The 15,001-nt window shown below is 49.7% G+C and overlaps 6 protein-coding genes across 6 annotated transcripts; 3 read left to right on the top strand and 3 right to left on the bottom strand.

Annotated features, from left to right (window-relative positions):
- Positions 1–58: 58 nt before the first annotated feature.
- N7496_009879 (uncharacterized protein) lies at positions 59–528 on the bottom strand (the record flags this gene model as incomplete). The annotated part of the gene is made up of 2 exons (XM_056702792.1): positions 59–407; positions 464–528. The coding sequence occupies 2 exons, from the start codon at positions 526–528 to the stop codon at positions 59–61; spliced, it is 414 nt and encodes a 137-aa protein (XP_056551792.1).
- A 907-nt stretch (positions 529–1,435) lies between these two features.
- On the top strand, positions 1,436–2,338 carry N7496_009878 (uncharacterized protein; the record flags this gene model as incomplete). Its single annotated transcript, XM_056702791.1, has 1 exon — positions 1,436–2,338. The coding sequence occupies one exon, from the start codon at positions 1,436–1,438 to the stop codon at positions 2,336–2,338; it is 903 nt and encodes a 300-aa protein (XP_056551791.1).
- Positions 2,339–3,043: 705 nt separating this feature from the next.
- Positions 3,044–3,845, top strand: N7496_009877 (uncharacterized protein; the record flags this gene model as incomplete). Its single annotated transcript, XM_056702790.1, has 2 exons — positions 3,044–3,315; positions 3,371–3,845. Coding segments are annotated over 2 exons (747 nt in total), but the record flags the coding sequence as incomplete, so codon positions are not given.
- Positions 3,846–4,467: 622 nt separating this feature from the next.
- N7496_009876 (P-loop containing nucleoside triphosphate hydrolase protein) lies at positions 4,468–9,570 on the top strand (the record flags this gene model as incomplete). Its single annotated transcript, XM_056702789.1, has 15 exons — positions 4,468–4,692; positions 4,752–5,280; positions 5,337–5,563; positions 5,629–5,908; positions 5,968–6,201; positions 6,257–6,975; positions 7,032–7,194; positions 7,245–7,583; positions 7,641–7,764; positions 7,812–7,883; positions 7,936–7,986; positions 8,044–8,730; positions 8,781–8,864; positions 8,915–9,289; positions 9,342–9,570. The coding sequence occupies 15 exons, from the start codon at positions 4,468–4,470 to the stop codon at positions 9,568–9,570; spliced, it is 4,338 nt and encodes a 1,445-aa protein (XP_056551789.1).
- Positions 9,571–9,734: 164 nt separating this feature from the next.
- N7496_009875 (NADP-dependent oxidoreductase) lies at positions 9,735–10,760 on the bottom strand (the record flags this gene model as incomplete). Its single annotated transcript, XM_056702788.1, has 1 exon — positions 9,735–10,760. The coding sequence occupies one exon, from the start codon at positions 10,758–10,760 to the stop codon at positions 9,735–9,737; it is 1,026 nt and encodes a 341-aa protein (XP_056551788.1).
- Positions 10,761–11,183: 423 nt separating this feature from the next.
- N7496_009874 (beta-glucosidase) lies at positions 11,184–14,105 on the bottom strand (the record flags this gene model as incomplete). Its single annotated transcript, XM_056702787.1, has 6 exons — positions 11,184–11,417; positions 11,473–13,529; positions 13,584–13,636; positions 13,705–13,749; positions 13,812–13,951; positions 14,046–14,105. The coding sequence occupies 6 exons, from the start codon at positions 14,103–14,105 to the stop codon at positions 11,184–11,186; spliced, it is 2,589 nt and encodes an 862-aa protein (XP_056551787.1).
- Between the last annotated feature and the right edge of the window lie 896 nt (positions 14,106–15,001).

Here is a 15,001-nt window from a genome sequence, read left to right as displayed (position 1 = left end):
CGAATACACAATAACCGACCGCCTTTCCCGCACCGGTTTATTCAATTCCTTGACATGCTCATAATTTCTTTCCAGAATAGTATTCTTGGGCCGACCCAGGCTGGGCATCACCCTGCCTCTCAAAAACCTGACCCTGATAATATGGAGGAGGCGCCTTCGCATAGCTCCTCGAATTGTCTCCAACAATGCGGGGGTGTACCTCTCGGGAAAGATTGTTGCTGGTATGGTTCCCGTGGTGGTACTGAGGCTCGGTCGACGAGGACCATTGCGGTTGAGAAGCATTATGGTATGTCTGGTTCCCTTGCATATAGCCCATCTGTGGCTCATGGCCAGGGTATTGTTGTTGATGCTGGTTTTGAGGCTGGTTTGAACGCCGCTGCTTTTTAACTTCGTAGTCATTGACAGCCCTTTGAATACTTTGTTAGCAGAGTTATCCCCGTGTATTGACCTCCGAAGAACTTACTTTGACGCAGCCTTGATAAGGCCATAGCCACCAGCTAGAGTCAAGCCAGTCTTGATGAGGCCCATGGTGTTGTGATATTAGGCTTTACTGTGTAATTTGGGTTTGCGTGAGGAGATTGTAAGGTTGGGATGAGCTAGATGTCACTCTCAGTGGAGGGGATATAGAAGTTTTTATATTCGTCGCATCGATAATACAACAGTAATATTCATATCCTTTCAGCCTAGCCATAGGAAACGCTCTATACATTATTAGGATACAACCTAATAATGGCTCGATCATCGTCAACTGAAGATGGCAAGGCTTAGACACTCCACTAGTTAAATGCCCCACTTGCTAAGCATAAAATGCGCGCCACTTTGGGGCTTGACCTTGTCACTGCCCAATCAAATAACCAGGCAGTTTCCACGCTTTACCCAAAACTATGCAACAACCCGAACCCGACAGGGGGTTCGTCGTCGGGGGCACAGCCTTGTGCCTCCCTTTAAACAATACTGAACTGCTCTGCTGACGCCTGAAATCTCGTGCCCGTTCGGCCTTGGCCAACCTTCAAACCGCATCCATCCCGAAACCGAGCTGGTCTCTGTGCGATACCGAGAAGACTGCATATGCCGCCACGTCTGAGCCATCGGAAGTCTACAACTGGCTGCCTTCGATGTAAATCACGCAAGGTTAAGGTGAGATAAGATACATTAATCCTTGATACACTGGCTACGGCTTCTCACATTCGACTAGTGTGATGAAACACGACCGAAATGTAGTCATTGCACTCGCCATAATGTAGCATGCGAATATCCTTCTCTGGCCACACGGATCTATAACCCCAGTCAGCCAAGCTCTAAATCAGCAACTACGCTTGTTTGCCGAAGGAAAAATGAAAGCCCTCGACCGAGTCTACCTTCCCCAGAACTTGGAGGGAGGCGGGTCCTCGAGCTGCGCCTCATGCACCACTGGATCACCGCAACTGCAGATACAATGAGCTCCGCTCAACTGGAATCTGTCCGTGAAATGTGGAGCGTCTCGGTACCTGAGATGGCATTCGAGTATGAACCGCTTCTTCACACTTTGCTCGCGCTTGGCGCAGCACATCGTGCAACATTGCTCCCTGGGGAAGCCCCCTCTCTCCGACCTGTTCATCATGGGTACATTGACTCTGCTCTCAAAGGGCATCGCCCCGTGACGGCAAGACTTGATGGCAATACGAGCGAATCAGTTTGTCTGAATGCTGTCTTGATATCTCTATATACCTTATTTCTACGGTCGGAAGGCACCCCTAAGCCTTATGAGCCCCCAATTCTATGGCTGTCAATGGCACGTGGCATTCGAACAGTCATGAAGACTGTTTATCACCAATTAATGGCATCAGATTCTCGCTTATGTCCATTACTTGTTGCACAACCGACAATCTGGAATCGAGACTACAGTGACTCCAATATTCCTGCCAAGCCCTTCCGCTATCTTCTGGATTATCACCGGGAAGAGATGACAGATACGGTTGAGAATGTTTATCGCGGAACTATCGCTTACCTTGAGCGCTTGTATCTTGCTGTTCAAGATCAACAGCCAGAGTATGTCATACGGAAGATATTTAACGGGTTTCCACCGGTCGTGCCAAAATTATTTCTTGATTATGTTGGTGAGAATCGACCGCGAGCTCTTGCGATATTAGCACATCTATTCGCGCTAGCTAAAGGTGTGGAGAATATCTGGTGGCTGCGCGGTATTCCAGAAAAGGAAGTACGAGGGATTGACAGTATCATGCCTGCTGATTGGAAGTGGGCTTTGGCTTGGCCGCTCAGAACGATTGCAGTGGGAAATTCTGCGAATGAAGCATCGTCTCCTTTGACAATGCGGAGTGTTGTCGATATGTTATCTTAATATGTTCGCAATTTCAAGAATTTAAATTGTATTAATGTTGCCTTACGAGGCACTACTCTTGGGGAAATAACTTCATACTATCCTAGGGTAGATGTTTAAAATGTTGAGTGTTTGGTTCATTCCGGACACGCAACGTGTCTAGTCCATGGTGGGCGCCCAAATCCATGACCAGCCTCGTCAGTCCCTAGATTGCGGTGGCGGTCTTTTCAAGTTGACGTTCTCTGACCTGTGCTTGATTCTGGAAAATTCAGGGGCCATTGATCGACCAGTAACATGTGGATATGAGTGGAACTAAGCATCCCCTCCACGCAGACGCTAAATCTCGGTTTCGGCTAGAACTCCAACTCTAGTTAACTCTCCTGAGCTGACAAGCCCTAGCGAGGACGTCTCCGCCAACCGACTCTACTTGAATTACTAGGCTGCGGCTTCGAAATCCAACACCATGACGATCCTCGCTTTCGGCATCAAGCTCACAGCCTCCCTGGTTCACGGTTCTCGATTAATCTCACTACGTGGAGCATGTGGTCCCCACGAGAGGTAGAAATAGAGCAACTAAGCTTTGTTATCACATAAAATGCTGGATTCACCCACGTTTTCGCGCTGTATCCAATTTCATATCCCACGACTTGTTCATCATTTCTTAGCGATTCACAGTTCCTGTTCCTTCATACACACCCTCTACGAAAGATCCAAACTTGCTCCATCATGACAACCTCAACCGAGGGTCTTGAGCTAGCTCAGCTGGTTTTCTACGCCATTGCTTCCCTCCCCGCCATATACTGTTTCATTACACACGGCAAGTATGGATTAGTTGGATGGCTATATGTCTTCGCGATGTGCGGCCTACGATTAGTAGGAAACGGCATGGCATACCACGCACTTTCCACAACTGGCAAGCCCAGTACGTCTGCTTCGATTATCAACGGAATCGGTCTCTCGCCTCTACTACTAGCAGCGCTTGGAATTCTTCACGAAGCGTAAGTCTCAATGTAGTCACACCATTTTGAATCTATCAAGCTAACTCTCGTAAAGCAACCACTCAATTCAATCGGCACTTCCTGCGTTTCTTGGTTCCTTTGGCCTTCTTATTCCCCATATGGTCATCGCTGGTGGAATTGGCCTCGCCGCTGCCAGTGGCAAAAACCCTCACTTGTTGGAAATAGGGCTCATCATCTTTGCCACGGGTTGGATCATCGTGCTAGGTCTGGTGATACTCTCGGTCAGAGCAAATGCTCATCCCCGCCGAGTCGGCGACGAAAAGAAGCTTCTTTTGGCTGTAGGGATTGCCATGCCTCTGATCGGAGTGCGTGTTATCTACGCGATCGTGATCGCTTTCAAGTATCAAAATACGTCCAGTGGAAGCCTAGCTGTCATGGTCATCCTTGGCACGGTTCCAGAATTTCTGGTCATGATCAACTATCTTTCAGCTGGTGTGATGACTCGAAATTTGGCTCGCGACCGTGTGGAGAAGAGACCTCAGCCAGCTTACGATACGGCTTATTCTGCTGTATGAGGCCAGCCTTATTTTGGTCGTTCTATTGCCTTTTGCTTTTGCCTTTTGTGTTTAGCAGAGTCTTGGCGATCTTCAATTAGTGTGATCCTATCACGTTTTTCTCTCAAACTACTTGGAGGTTGTCGAGTCAAATACAAACTAGCTAATAATGAGTTGAACTAGATCCTTAAGAACTTTCGCATGACTTGCCATCTTTGCTACACTCCCGAAATATGCAGTCATCGTAAATTGTGCTGCCTTTTGAGTCATGATTGCTCACGTTTTGTACAAAAGTGGGTGGCCTGAACCAGGTCGAGCTCACCCTTTTCGGAATTCGGGTCAGAGAGATCAAATGGGCCAGTGACGAGAACTCTTCTTCGTAGGAAAACTTCCATAGAGAATATCGTAATTCCGGTCATACTTTAAAGAAATGGGCAGATGAGAATGCTACTCTATGCTTCTATTGTGAGTAAGAGACCCTCCGGTCGGGCTCCAAGGCTGGAATGATCGCCCCACTTTCCCCAAGGCATCAGCGATCACCACCGTTCGTAAGGGGACCCTGGATCATTCATACTTATTCATCGCCTGTCCCAGAAAACTTTAGTGATGCTATAGACCAGAATTCCTCACTACTGTCATGCCTGGTCCGCCTCTACCATGCTCGGTGGCCGATGAGGACGTGTTTGGCCCATTCGTCAACGCGTCGTGCCACAATGGCTTTGACTTTACTCTGCTTTTTGAAGAGACAATTTTGACTCTCCTGCCACTATTGCTTCTCCTTCTCTCGGGAGCAGTTCGTGTCTGGAACCTTCGTCATGCCACAGAGAAAGTCAATCGATCATGGCTGTACGCGGCTAAGGAGGTTCGACATCCCTTGAACTGATCATAACTCGTAACACACACTAACTGATAACGAACTAGGTCGCATTGGCTATACAAATAGCACTCCAATTAGTCCTTGTGATTCTTTGGAGCATACCTTCTATTCCCAGTACGAGGATGACAGTTCCAACCGCCGTTGCAAGCTTAGCCGCTTCCGTATTCATCCTTTACCTGTCCCACCTGGAGCATGTTCGGTCCTTGCGCCCATCAACAGTCATTTGCCTCTTTGTAGGAACAACTCTACTCTTCGATTTGGCTCGTCTTCGAACGATCTACTTCATGTCTGATAACCTCCCAGTGACAGCTTTATTTGCCGTAAGCTGCATTGGCAAGACGATCATTCTTGTGCTCGAGTCTACAGAAAAGCGATCATTGCTAAAGAAACCATTCGAGGGCAGCTCACTTGAGTCAACAGCTAGCACTTTCAATCGTGGTCTCTTTTGGTGGCTGAATGGTCTGCTTTTGAAGGGTTCAAAAACTACTCTTACGGTGGACAGTCTTCCGGAACTCGACGAAGCCATCAAGACAGCTTCAAACTCGGAGGCTCTGGTCGAGACCTGGAATAAAGGTGATTTCCGTTCAAATGCAAAAACCATCCGTTCTAGGTCTGACTTCAACTTCTAGCTGACAAGTACCGACCCAACGCATTGCTTTGGACCTTGGCTTGGCATTACAGATGGGAGATCATGGAGGGTGTTTTGCCCCGCTTGGCATTCACTGGTTTCAGTTTTGCTCAGCCATTCTTGGTTGAGCGAGTGCTGCATTTCATGACGGAGCCCGAGCATGCTAACTCGGATAACTACGCCCGTGGCCTTGTTGCAGCATACGCGATAGTCTATATCGGTCTTGCGGTACGTGTTTCTATTTCCACCAGCTCCTGTAATGGCTTTTAAGTTACTCACTTTGATCATAATAGATATCCTTTACCGTGTACCAACACAAGACCTGTCGTCTCGTTACCATGGTCAGGGGGAGCTTGGTTACTCTCATCTTCAACAAGACCCTGCGCATGAGCACCTCTGCCGTGACCGATGCGAGTGCAGTCACTTTGATGAGTACAGATATCGAGCGTATTGGCAGCGGCATCAGACAAATTCACGAGACTTACTCCAACTTTTTGGAAGTTGCTATCTCACTGTGGCTGCTGGCCAGGCTACTTAAGCTTGCAACTATCGCCTCTACATTGGTTGTCGTCAGTACGTATTGACTACCATGAGCCCGATCGGTAACCATCTGTGCTGATATTTGGAACTAGTCTGTCTCATTATCGGAATCCCACTGGCGGTTGTATCTGGTAATGCGCAGGGCGTATGGCTTGAAGCTGTGGAGGAGCGTGTTGCAGTCACCTCCAAAGTTCTTGGAGTCATGAAAAGTATCAAAATGACGGGCCTGACGCAGGTCATTTCAAACAACATTCGGCAGCTACGGTCGCAGGAGATTAGAGCCTCATTCTTCTTCCGGTTATACACTGTTCTCATCACGACTTTCTGTGGGTGCACCTTCAGTATTTTCACAAAATATTTTCTAATCCAGTTCGCACACAGCTTATGCATCTTCGGCACTTGCCCCTGTTTTTGGCTTTGGTGTTTATATCATCATAGCTCAAGCCCAAGATTCAGGAACTTTGACAAATAGCATGGCATTCTCGGCACTGACACTCTTCTTCCTCCTTGATCAGCCAATGATTGGCTTTGTCGATGGAGCAGAAGATCTCATGGCAGTCGTTAATTGCTTCCAAAGAATTCAGAAGCACTTACTCGACACTGAACGGACAGACTGTCGCTTGAGTCACAGCACCGAAAGTCCCAGATTGATTGATATCGAACCCAGTGAATGGCAAGATGATCACGGATTATCTTGTGTGGTTGCGCGAGATTTGACTGCGTCATGGTCCGTCGATGACGAGCCAGTACTTCAGAAGCTAAACTTTGAAATCACAACTGGACTCATCACTATGATCGTGGGCCCGGTTGGCTGTGGTAAGTCAACCTTGCTGAGAGTGTTGCTTGGAGAGATCCCAGAAGTCTCGGGAACAATTTCCACCGCTTTCGAGAATGCCGCCTATTGCAGCCAGTCGCCGTGGATTACATTTGGGACAATCCGACAAAATATTGTGGGTGCATCTCAATGGGATCAAAAATGGTATGATACCGTCATTCAGTCGTGCTCTCTTCAAACGGACCTTCAGCAACTTCCAGCTGGGGATCAGACCAAGGTCGGTGTTCGTGGGTCTCGGTTGAGTGGTGGTCAGCAAATGCGAGTGGTAAGCTCTGAACACTCTGGGGACAGAAATGGAATCTGGGTTTAATATCGATATAGGCATTAGCGCGAGCTCTCTACTCCAGAGAGCCGGTCCTTGTCCTTGATGACGTACTGACGGGCCTTGATCGAGAAACTGAGAGGGCAATCTTAGAGGTGGTTTTCTCGTCAGATGGCCTCATCAAAAAGTCTGGACAAACTGTCATTTTGGCGACAAACTCAGGTTCGGATCTTGAATTCTGATGTCATGACCATTCTCTAATCCATTTCTAGCTCACCACCTTTCCTATTCCGACTTTGTCATCTCTTTGAATGAGGATGGGCATCTTATCGAGCAAGGCTCGTACGACGCTCTTCTAGCCGGACAAAGTTACGTCAGTATGCTTGCTAGCAAAGCTAGCACTGTTGTGACTACCCGAGCGCCCGACGTCGTCCTCGATGATGAGACCCTACAGGGCCTCAATCTCGACAAGGAAGACGACATTGACAGTACCAGCCGCAGAACGAGCGACTTGGCGGTCTATCTGTATTACTTCCGAAACATCGGATGGCACCTTTTGGCGTTATTTTTCGCCAGTGCCTGTCTGTTCGTTTTTGGACTGATCTCCCCACGTAAGTGAAATTTCGGGCTGTGAGAGGTTGCCAAATAACTGACTAGGTTTTGTTCAGAAATCTGGCTGCAATGGTGGACTGTTGCCAATCAGAAAAGGCCGAACGAGAACATCACGTACTGGCTGGGTATTTATGGTGCTCTAGGCTTCCTGACACTCTTTTCTGCGTTCATTGCAAACTGGTATGTTGGATTTGATATCTATCAAGGATTAAACTAATTCTCTACAGGGTCTTTGGAATGATCATTGTGCCTAAAACCGCCCGTCGTTTCCATGAGATCCTTCTGGGAACAACTATGAGGTAATATCCATTTTGAAAAAATAGTAATCATTGACTGACCTGTTTAACCTAGTGCAACCACTTCATTCGTCACATCAACTGATATCGGAGCCACCACGAACAGGTACTTCTGCATTGCTTATACCTCCTTCAACCAATACTAACATGATTCGCCACCCAGATTCAGCCAAGACTTGGAATTGATTGACGAAGAACTGCCTGAGGCATTCGAGCTGACGACGTATGCAGTTCTCTGTTTCTTCGTGGAAGGATTTCTAGTCTTTGTCGGCTCGTCATACGTTACCTCGGTTGTGATTCCATTCGTTATCCTCGCGGTCTACTTCGTTGGGACATACTATGTCCGCACGTCTCGACAGGTTCGTCTGCTAGATATCGAAGCCAAAGCACCTCTTTTCTCCCAATTTTTGGAGGCGATGAGCGGTCTACCGAGTATTCGGGCGTACGGATGGTCCGAGCATTATCAACGGCAAGAGTTGATTGCTTTAGAGGCTTCTCAGAAACCGTTTTATACGCTGTACTGCATTCAGCGCTGGCTGAGTGTTGTACTTGATCTGGTGATCGCAGGTATTGCTGTTGTTGTGGTTGCAATTGCACTTTCCATGAGAGGAAGCCCTTCAATTAATCTGCTTGGCATTGCCCTGTTCAATATTGTTGGCTTCAGTGGCACTCTGCAAGTCTTGGTTACCCAGTGGATCGATCTTGAGACTTCCATCGGGGCCGTTTCTCGAATCCGGTCATATGTGCAACATGCTAAAACCGAGGATCTTGATACTGAGATTGAGGTCGTGCCAACCTTTTGGCCAGAGAAGGGCAACGTTCAAGTCTCCGGCGTATCAGCTTCATATGAGTATGTTTGAAATTGTGGGGTTTGTGGCACCTTTTCTAACCCTTTTCTAGCTCATCTTCCGACCCGGTTCTTCGAGATGTGGATCTTACCATCCTCGCTGGTGAAAAGGTTGCTCTTTGTGGCCGAACCGGGAGGTATGGTACCATACGAATAACCTCTTGAAATTTATCTAACTTGGTTTTAGTGGTAAATCGTCGCTTATTTCAACAATCTTGCGGCTTCTTGACTTGAACTACGGTTCCATACATATTGACGGAGTAGACATCTCTCGAGTGTCTCGCGCTCACGTACGTTCTCGCCTAAACACTATCCCGCAACAAGCCTTCTTCCTCCACGGAACCATCCGACAGAATGCCAACCCCGAAGGAACTGCTCCGGATGAAGCCATCGTAGAAGCACTGCAGGCTGTAAACTTGTGGTCCTATCTCGAATCAAAAGGAGGCTTGGATGAAGATATGTCCGAGGACATTCTTTCTCATGGCCAACAACAACTTTTCTGTCTGGCACGGGCACTGTGCAAGCCCAGCAGTATTCTCATCATGGATGAGGCTACGAGCAGGTATGCTCCCATTGAACAACTACTTACGGGTCTTTCATCTGACAATGTACAGTGTGGACTCGGAGACCGACGCCCTCATGCAAAACGTTATTCGCACTCATTTCCAAACCCAAACCATTATCGCCATTGCTCACAAGTTAGACACTATTCTAGATTACGACAAAATTGCATTCATGGATCATGGCCGGATTGTGGAGTTTGATACACCAAAGGCGCTTTTGTCACGAGAGGGATCAGCGTTCAAAGCCATGTTTGATACATTTCGGCGTCTCCCGGAGTGACGGTGTGGCGTGTGAAAAGGGATAGATATTGGGATTCTTGATTTTTGTCATTTCGGTTCTTGTTTTCTTTATTATTATAGCGAGTCCTGTTTCAGCAGTTTCTTAATACTTTCATATCTGATTCTATTTTTGTCCATTTGCTTTTTCCTTCAATCTAATAAACCTCACAAAGTAAGTACAACCTTCCCCCTACCCGTATACCGGCCATTCGCAAAGTCATAAGCCTCCCTCGCCCGATCAATGGGATAACTACCCGCCACAAAAGCCTTCAACAATCCCCGATCCACCAACTCCCCCAAAAAACTCAAAGCCCGACTACTCCCCCTCACAATGAAAAACAAAGCCTTGACTCCATCCCTAGCAATCCCTTTCTTGCGATGCTCCTCCACAAAATCGTAGCTCGCCGAATCCACCGAAACAAGCGACCCCCCATCTCGAACATACTCCCAACATCTCGCCAACGTCTCTCCACCCACCGTATCGATAATAACATCAAATCGACCCTTCACACCCTCCAGCGCTGAATACTCAATAACCTCATGGGCACCTAATTCCCGTAGAAACTCCCCATTCCGAGCACTCGAGCTACTCGCCGCAGTAACCCGTACCCCAGCTGCTGCTGCTGCTAACTGCACCAGATAAATGCCCACACCCCCAGCTGCACCGGTAATCAACACCTCCTTCTGTTTTTCTTTCGTCTCAACACTCGATGAATCCCCCCAATCAGGCAAATCCAACCCGCCATGTTCAAAAAGCGCCTCAAACCCGGTCATCCCACTAAGCGGCAACGCCGCCGCCCCTTCCCATCCCACAGCAACAGGCTTCCTGGCAACCTCACTCTCCAAAACAACCGCATACTCCGCCCAAGTGCACGGCCGATCCGCATGAACCATGCCAAAGACCTCATCGCCGACTTGAAACGCAGACTGCCCGCCGGGACCCGGAACGACCTGGACGACCGTCCCGGCAAAGTCGTTTCCCGGGATGCTGTAGGGGTGGGCGTATGTTTCGGGCCATGTGAGCATGTCGCGGATGATGGTTGATGCTTTTATGCGGATGAGTACGGAGCCTGGTTCTTTTGGGGTTGGGATGGGGGTTTTGTCGAGGTGGAGAGAGGTTGAGGAGGCGGGGTTGGAGGGGGTGTAGGGTGGTGAGGGGGGTTGGGAGGGGTGGACGCGGATTGCTTGCATGGTGATTGAGGAAGAATTGATTCTTGATGAGAGATGGATATGTAGGTGATGTTTGGAGGGTTGATGCTGTTTTTATGTTGAAGTATGGAGGAGTAAAGATGACTACAAAATGTGGGGAAGTCGATCACACCATTGCGGCTCGATCCGCCCGGTCGTGGACCCTTAACCTTAGGTTGGAGATTCTGCTTACGCTGTTCTTTGTCAACAATTCAATTCCATGGGCTTACAGAAAAATAATAATTTCTGATTCGGAATCTCGTCAGGAGGGCAAGCAAGTGCCAATGTAAACTATGTGCAGAATGCAATATTAGTGGTCATTGCAAAAGACCACAAGAGAGCCGGAATTTCCAAAGAAGAAGAGAAAAGTCTCCACTATTGCCAAATGTGGATATAAAAAACCAACGTTGCAACGGTGCAATCCAATTACTGCACGCTAGGCAAGTCGGCCGAGAGAGGCAGCTTGCGTGACGAGTTACCAACGTACACCTTCTTCTGGGCGCTGCTGATGACCCAGTTCTGCGAGGCCACATCCCAGTTGGACAGGTCACGGCGGGTCAAAGTAGTAGTCCACTGGATCTCCTGGCCAGCGCCGATGGTGACACGGTCAAAGGCACGGAGGACTCGGACGGGGTCATCCTCACCACCAAGGGAGACGTACTAGAAAAGGTCAGAACATATACTTCGTTTCGTTTTCAATTGCGGGATTACTCACAAGCTGAGGAACCTCGTCACCTGCGACCGAGCCGGTGTTGGTGATAGTGGCAGTGACCTGGATGAGATCCTCAAAGAGACCAGCATTGCCACCCGAGGGGCCGCTAGCAGGCAAGAGCTCCTGGGGGGTGCCGTCGGTAGCGCCGTCAGGAATGTAATCCTTCGCATCCATACCATAGTGAGGGTCGGCGGCCGAATCCTTCAGGTTGGTCGAGTTCAACCAGGGGTAGAGGTATTGGCGAACACGGTTGATACCGCTGGGGAAGAGGTTGTCCGAGGCCTTGCCAGCCTTACCAAGGACGGGGGCGTGCTTGGTCTTGCCAGTGGTTGCGCTGTACTTGTCGGCGCTCAGCTCCTTGACCTTCAGATCGGAAAACTCAAACTTGGTGTAACTCAGACCGAAGCCAAACTCGAAGATCGGCTCCACATCGTCCTTGTCGAAGCGGCGGTAGTCAATCAGATTGCCCTCGGTGAAGTCATCCTGGGGAGCACCATTGCCGTTGTTGGCCACGGTCAGAATGGCAGCACCGTAGTCCTTGCGCTCCTTGCCCCAGGTGAAGGGTGTCTTGCCACCGGGGTTGATGCGGCCGTAGAGGACATCAACCAAGCTGCGACCACTCTCTTGGCCAGGAAGACCGGCCCAGACGATGGCAGTGATGTTCTCATTGTCGTACCAGTCTCCAACAAGAACGGAGCCAGGGGTGTGCATGATCACGATGGTGTTGTTGCAGTTGGCAGTAGCGGTCTTAATGACCTCCTCGCCGTTCTTCCACAAAGTCATGTTCTTGCGGTCACCCATGTTGCCATCAACGTTGATGTAGCCCTCGCCCGAGTCGGCGTTGACAAAGACCAGGGCGACACTAGCAGTAGAGGCAACGGAAGCCATCTGGTCGAGGGCCCCGTTATCCGTGACGGCAAAGACGTTGGTCTGGCCATTGCCGTAGTTCAGAACCTCATTCTGGATGGCCTGCTCGGGAGTGATCAGGTACGGGAAGTTGGCCGTTCCACTGCCCCAGCCCATTGCTAGGGTACCGTTGTCACAACCACGGTCACTGCAGCCGTTGGCACCATAGGCATTAGAGCCAGCATCCTCTCCCAGAACAGCAACCAGGCGCTCCTGGTGAGTAAGAGGTAGGCCACCGTTGTTCTTAAGCAAGACAGTGCTGTCAGAGCCAATCTTGCGAATGACATTGGCGTGATCGCGCTGGACGTTGACACGCTGGTTGAGCTTCACGTAGTTCTCGCTCACAATGTAGTGCTCAAAGCCATACTCATCACGAGTCCAGGAGCTGAAGTTAGGAGGAGTACGGACACGGTCACGGCCAACCTTGTAGTAGGCAGCCATAATACGAACGGCCATATCATCCAGACGCCACTCGGGGATGGTGCTGTTGAGCACAGAGACGGTCAAGTTGGTACCCCAGAACGAGTAAGGGCTGCCCAGAACCACATCACCGGGCATCGACATATCCATACCAGCCAGGGCATCGCCAACACCACTGTGGTGCGCACCCCAGTCACTCATAACGAAGCCCTGGAAACCAAGCTCGCCCTTAAGCAACTTGTTCAGGGTGTAGCTGTTGGAGCAACCGTAGCTGTTGTTGATTTGGTTGTACGAGCACATGACGGAGCCGACGCCGGCACGGACCGAGTCGACAAAGGGCCAGAGGTAGAGCTCGTGCATGGTCTTGTCATCGATGTTGGAGCTGACACTCTCGGTGATGTTGTATCCATATCCCTGAGCCTCACCGGCCTGGCGGAAGTGCTCCTGCTCATTGCCGATAAAGTGCTTGGCGCAAGCAATGACACCAGCATCTTGGATACCCTTGATGGTCTCGGCCATCATCACACCAGTCAGAACAGGATCGGGCGAAAATCCTTCCCAGACACGGCCACTGTCGGGATATTTGCCCAGGGGGCCTGCGACCGGTCCAAGCTGAACATCAACACCCTTGTCACGGTGCTCTTCGCCCATTGCCACACCACGTTGGTAGGCAAGTCGCTTATCCCAGGTGGCGGCCACATTGACACCGGCCGGGAAACCCGAGTTATAGTCGGCTGCGGATAATCAATTAGTTGAGTTCGATATTGAGAAGCGCAGGATCGCCATACAGTCACGAATACCGAGGGGTGAATCTTGCATGCACATTCCCCACATTCCAAGTCTATTTCATCGTCACCTGTCAATTGCTTTCTCCCTTTTTTATCTTTGGTTGCTGTGTCGCAATCTTACCTGGGGATACCACCGGTCTCACCGACACAGTGTTCTTGTTCCCATCTGCGTAGGCTGTCAGCACCAATTCCTTCCCAGGCGTAGTCTCGTCGTCATGAATCACATACCCAGCACCGGTTGTCAAATTCACCTTCTCCGCCAGAGTCAAATTAGAGACGAAATCCACGGCCCGCCGATAGGCCTCGGCCCACTCGCCTTCGCCGGTAGCCCATGGGGATGGGTAGTAGGGAGGGGAGTATGCGAGGTCCTATTTCAAAAAGGGTACAATTAGCCCTCTGTCGAAACGGAGATGAGGCCATCGGCTATCGCGAGGTATATTTCAAGCTCATGGGGTGACAAACCTTAGCATTGGCGACCGTGGCGGCCGTGAGGACGGTGGCTTCCAGCCACCCGAGCTTCATGATTGCTAGGGGGTGAGAAGCTTGTCCGGGCAAATTCAGGGACTCGGGATGTACCGAGGGAGCTGAACTGCGCAGCGGAAGCAGGAGGAGAGATTGAAGGGTGTACAGCGTCACGACTTGCAGATGGCGGGGGAAACGGTTGAATTTAAAGTGTTGTTTACAACCCAAGGGCCAGGGATGTTAATGTGTGTCGTAATTTCCCCATAAAATCTCAGGAACTAAAAAAATTAATGGGGGGGGAAGGAGGAGAAAGCAGGAAAAGTGTGGAGAAGCTGAGAAACAGGAAAGATCGACAAGAGGAAGGTACGACTGTACAGTACAATAAGTCGTGTAGTACATACCTGATACAAGTCGGGTACAAAATAAAAACAAATAATCAAGGGCTAGCCACTAGTTGGGACTCGAGGTCAAATGGTTCTCTCCTTGTTGTTTCCCCCTTTGGAGAGAACTATCATATGTCGTGGCTAGAAAGCGAGGGAGAAGTTCTAGAGAGTCGAGGAGTCACGTTGTCGACATATCAAGGGGGACTGGATCACTACCAGCCTCCAGATTGTCTCTGTAACTTCCCTTTCATATTCACTCTACAAGATCTCTGACTTCCAACTCATTACAATTATTACCAACGAGGTATCCTCCACTCGCCAGTTCCCGAGTCTGCCGAACACGGCAACCGCCTAAACTTCGGGCGGCATCTCCATTGCTACCCTGCCACTCCACACTCTTCCCACTCCCTCCGTGCGTCCACTCGCTCTCGTTCTCCATCTCCGTTAATTCTCCGCGCCAGCGTCCAGCTGCCAACTAGCTATTGCTAACCAGTTACTACTAGGCAGCTTCAGGTCTAATCATGTATTACCAAACAGGGTAAGCTGACCACCATCACTGTCCACTGACCTGTC

This window comes from Penicillium cataractarum (assembly GCF_028827025.1).
Source record: "Penicillium cataractarum strain IBT 29864 chromosome Unknown utg000008l, whole genome shotgun sequence".
NCBI classification, from domain to species: Eukaryota; Fungi; Ascomycota; class Eurotiomycetes; order Eurotiales; family Aspergillaceae; genus Penicillium; species Penicillium cataractarum.
The sequence above is the reverse complement of the archived record's forward strand: the minus strand, read 5'-3'. Positions and strand labels throughout refer to the sequence as shown.